The sequence below is a fragment of the Salvelinus sp. IW2-2015 genome, linkage group LG1 (assembly GCF_002910315.2).
Source record: "Salvelinus sp. IW2-2015 linkage group LG1, ASM291031v2, whole genome shotgun sequence".
Taxonomy (NCBI): Eukaryota; Metazoa; Chordata; class Actinopteri; order Salmoniformes; family Salmonidae; genus Salvelinus; species Salvelinus sp. IW2-2015.
This window is the reverse complement of record NC_036838.1, coordinates 839,736-841,315: the sequence shown is the minus strand read 5'-3', so window position 1 is coordinate 841,315 and position 1,580 is coordinate 839,736. Positions and strand designations below refer to the sequence as shown.

At 43.8% G+C, this 1,580-nt stretch overlaps 2 protein-coding genes across 2 annotated transcripts in view; both read right to left on the bottom strand.

Moving 5' to 3' along the window:
* The window catches only part of LOC139022646 (VPS10 domain-containing receptor SorCS1-like), a 498,675-nt gene that overhangs the window by 268,701 nt on the left and 228,394 nt on the right, over positions 1-1,580 (bottom strand). The gene's annotated exons all lie outside the window — the stretch shown is intronic.
* Positions 1-1,580, bottom strand: part of LOC111975065 (VPS10 domain-containing receptor SorCS3-like) — a 48,013-nt gene that overhangs the window by 26,774 nt on the left and 19,659 nt on the right. The window contains exon 10 of the mRNA XM_070446124.1: positions 1,160-1,277. Coding sequence (XP_070302225.1) covers positions 1,160-1,277 — 118 coding nt within the window. The remainder of the gene's footprint in view (positions 1-1,159; positions 1,278-1,580) is intronic.

Below are 1,580 nucleotides of genomic sequence, written 5' to 3'. Positions count from 1 at the left end.
TGACTCAGACTCAGTATTGGATGACTCAGACTCAGTATTGGATGATTCAGACTCAGTATTGGATGATTCAGACTCAGTATTGGATGAATCAGACTCAGTATTGGATGATTCAGACTCCGTATTGGATGATTCAGACTCCGTATTGGATGATTCAGACTCCGTATATGATTGTAATTACATGGACATTGCTTGAGACTGCCTACTACACAATATGAAACTCACTCGCACATCAAAATATTATTTTGAGATCATTTTTTGTTTAAATATGAAAAGCACTGGCACATCCAAAGATAATATTTACAGCTGTGTGGGAAAAAATAAATAGAAACCTTCATAAATGAAGAATTAGAGAAAAGAAGATCTCCCACACCGCGCTTGCCAGTATCACTTAACATTATCACTGGGGTAGTGTGTGAGATCTTCTTCTCAATAAGACTACTTTAGCTGAAAAGGGAAGGTGAATGAAATCGTCCTCACCAAATGTCATAACTATCATAATTTTTTGTAGTTTTGTTGGAATTTAGTTGAAGAACATGATTTATTCTCGACTTAAAACACGTTGGCGTTATCATGTTTTTGACGTGATACCTTGTGAGTAATACTGTGGTCTGCCATGCTGAGACCATAATGGAAGCTGACGTGGGTGTACATGGCATTATCGTTATCTAAGTGGTGAAGGTTCATGTAGGAGAGAGATAAAACAAGGTATTTTAACAGTAAAACTCCGGCTGACAGTGGTGTGACTCTGCATTCTGGCGTGTACGTCTCCGCCTGGGCTTCTGTTAACTCTTATCCTCTTTAACTGAGACTAATCTTTATCCTAGCTTTCAAACGCATGCAGTGTATGTACAGTATGTGTGTGTGTGTTAGTGTCTGTGTATGTTTGTGTGTGTTTGTGTGTGTGTGTGTGATGTGTGTGACAGAGAGAGAAAGTGTGCGTATCTGTGTGTCTCCCCCTTTTAAGTTTGTGTCTATGCGGATGTGCATGTGTGTGTGTTGTGTGTGTGATGTGAGTCATTTGGTCAGGCTCCCTAAACTGTGTCTGGTGTTAAAAATATTCCAATTTGAARTATGTGGTGGCATCGTGATTGGCACATTGCTAAAAGCATCATYTGCACTCTCTCTCCCCTGTAAATTCCCCCAAAATRTGCCAAACAACCTCCCGAGTGGCGCAGCGGTCTAAGGYACTGCATCGCAGTGCTTGATGCGTCACTACAGACCCGGATTCGATCCCAGGCTTTATCACAGCCGGCCGAGTCTTGGAGACCCATGAGGTGCTGCACAATTGGCACAGAGTCGTTCGGGGTAGGGGAARGTTTGGCCGACCGGSATATCCTTGTCCCATCGCACTCTAGCGACTCCTTGTGGCAAACTGGGCGCCTGCAATTTGACTGCAATCGCCAGGTGGACTTTGTTTCCTCCGACACATTGGTGCGGTTGGCTTCCAGGTTAAGTGAGAAGTGTGTCAAGAAGCAGTGCGGCTTGGCAGGGTCATATTTCGAAGAACGCATGGCTCACCACCTTTACCTCTCCCGAGTCCGTACTGGAGTTGCAGCGATGAGACAAGACTGTAACTACCA